The sequence below is a fragment of the Habropoda laboriosa genome, unplaced genomic scaffold (assembly GCF_001263275.1).
Source record: "Habropoda laboriosa isolate 0110345459 unplaced genomic scaffold, ASM126327v1 scaffold318, whole genome shotgun sequence".
Taxonomy (NCBI): Eukaryota; Metazoa; Arthropoda; class Insecta; order Hymenoptera; family Apidae; genus Habropoda; species Habropoda laboriosa.
The window spans coordinates 178,203-179,906 of NW_017100407.1; the positions used below are offsets into that span (position 1 = coordinate 178,203).

General features: G+C 42.5%; 1 protein-coding gene across 1 annotated transcript in view; it reads left to right on the forward strand.

The window, feature by feature from the left end:
- Window positions 1-32: 32 nt before the first annotated feature.
- Window positions 33-1,704, forward strand: part of LOC108575442 (serine/threonine-protein kinase par-1-like) — a 15,009-nt gene continuing 13,337 nt past the window's right edge. The window contains exon 1 of the mRNA XM_017938232.1: window positions 33-280. Within this exon, the coding sequence (XP_017793721.1) occupies window positions 247-280 (34 nt within the window). The 5' untranslated portion in view covers window positions 33-246. The remainder of the gene's footprint in view (window positions 281-1,704) is intronic.

A 1,704-nucleotide genomic window follows, 5' to 3' on the forward strand; every position in this document is an offset into this window, starting at 1 on the left:
TCGCCGCCAGAGACCAGAGAAGAACGCGATAGTCAATAATTGCCTTTAGGGTGCAACGGATCGTTGAGCTGCACCCGAGTGCTTAAGCTCTTTCGAACGTGATCGTGTGGGGCCACCGCGTGTGCAGCACACACACACACGTAGGCACAGCACATACGTAAACAGGCGTGCATAATTGACGATCAATTGGAGAACGGAACCCGTCCCTCGCGGGAACCAGGGGAGGGTGAACAGGATATTGGAACGATGATACGCGTTGACGAGAGTGACCCGGTGGGCGGTAAGGGAGATCTCGAGCACATTTCTCGATCTACTACATACACGTATGGCTTTAACGCAGCCACAGCCAGAGCTGTGCAGCTCTGGTTCGAATGGTTGATGATGGCGAGTGATCGTGACACAAGACGGTTAAGGGAGGATTGTTCGAGAATAGGATATACATGTGTGGCTGTGTGTGTGTAGATTGTGATACGGAGTAGATCAGATGTGACGAAGGAGATGGTGTATCGAGGGGGAGAGAGAGAGAGATGAAGCGAAGATGAAGGTTCTTCTTTGGAGGATGAGAGACGCGTTGATTGTGAAGATCTAGAGGAGTAGAGGGTGTGAGGAAAAGTGTGTTTAGCTTGAACGGGAATGTTTTTTAGCTTTTGCACATGCGCGTGTGAAAATGAAGAAAACGAGGAGATCTGTTGTTAGTTGAATTAGAAATTTTTCTTCGATATTTGAGATAGATGTGAAGAAATGATTTGGTAGGTTTTTAGAGAAGGTGCAGGGGCTTCGTTGAGTTGGATAGAATGCTTTGCTAGTTTCGCTGGTGGTTCACTTTTAGTAGGTGGATTAAATGGAAAATGAGAAGACGTGTTGTTGCTTAAATTAGAAATTTTTCTTGAATATTTCAAAAAAAAAAAGATGTGAAGAAAGGATAGAATGCTCTGCTAGTTTCGTTAGCGGTTCACACTGGTGGTGATTGTTATTTTAAACGAGACGTAAAAAGAAGACTTTGTTAAGTTTGATAGAAACGCTTTAAGACAGAGATTCATCGGTGATTTCACTTCTCAAAAGACGTACAGAGAAGATTTTCCTGGCTTTCACAGAGAATATGTACAGCCTCCGTTGAGTTTAACAGAATTTCTTACTAAATTCATCGGCGATGATTACTATTTAAAAAGAAAGGTACCCAAAGAGAAGATTTCCTCAGTTTCGATAAAGAAGATATAGACTTATTAAACACTTTGCTAGATCCATCGTTGATGACTTCATTCTTTGCTGAACACAAGTGCACAGTGTTTTCAGAGCGTGATTTTTCCTCGAAATAAATGCCAGTATCTTTCGTACGTGTGAAAAAAGCGGCAAATAGAAAGGTATTCGAGACTGAAGAACATTCATAAATCAGATCAGTTCTGTGTAATCAGTTAAACGCAAAACAATTTTTCTATATTTAAAAAAGAGCACTACCTGAAGAAAACACGTTTTCTTAACCGTGGAACACGAGAAAATGTGTCGTTTCGTCAAGTTCCGATAGAACGCCTTTCCTACATTCATTCGCGGTGATTTCATTCTTTGCTGAATAGAAGCGACACGGTGCACCGTGTTTTCAGAGCGTGATTTTTCTTGAAATAAATGCAGCGATTCACTGGAATCTGGGGCGACGAGGAGGAAAGCGGGTTGTTTACCGATCGTTCCAAACGATCCAGGTTTCGACGA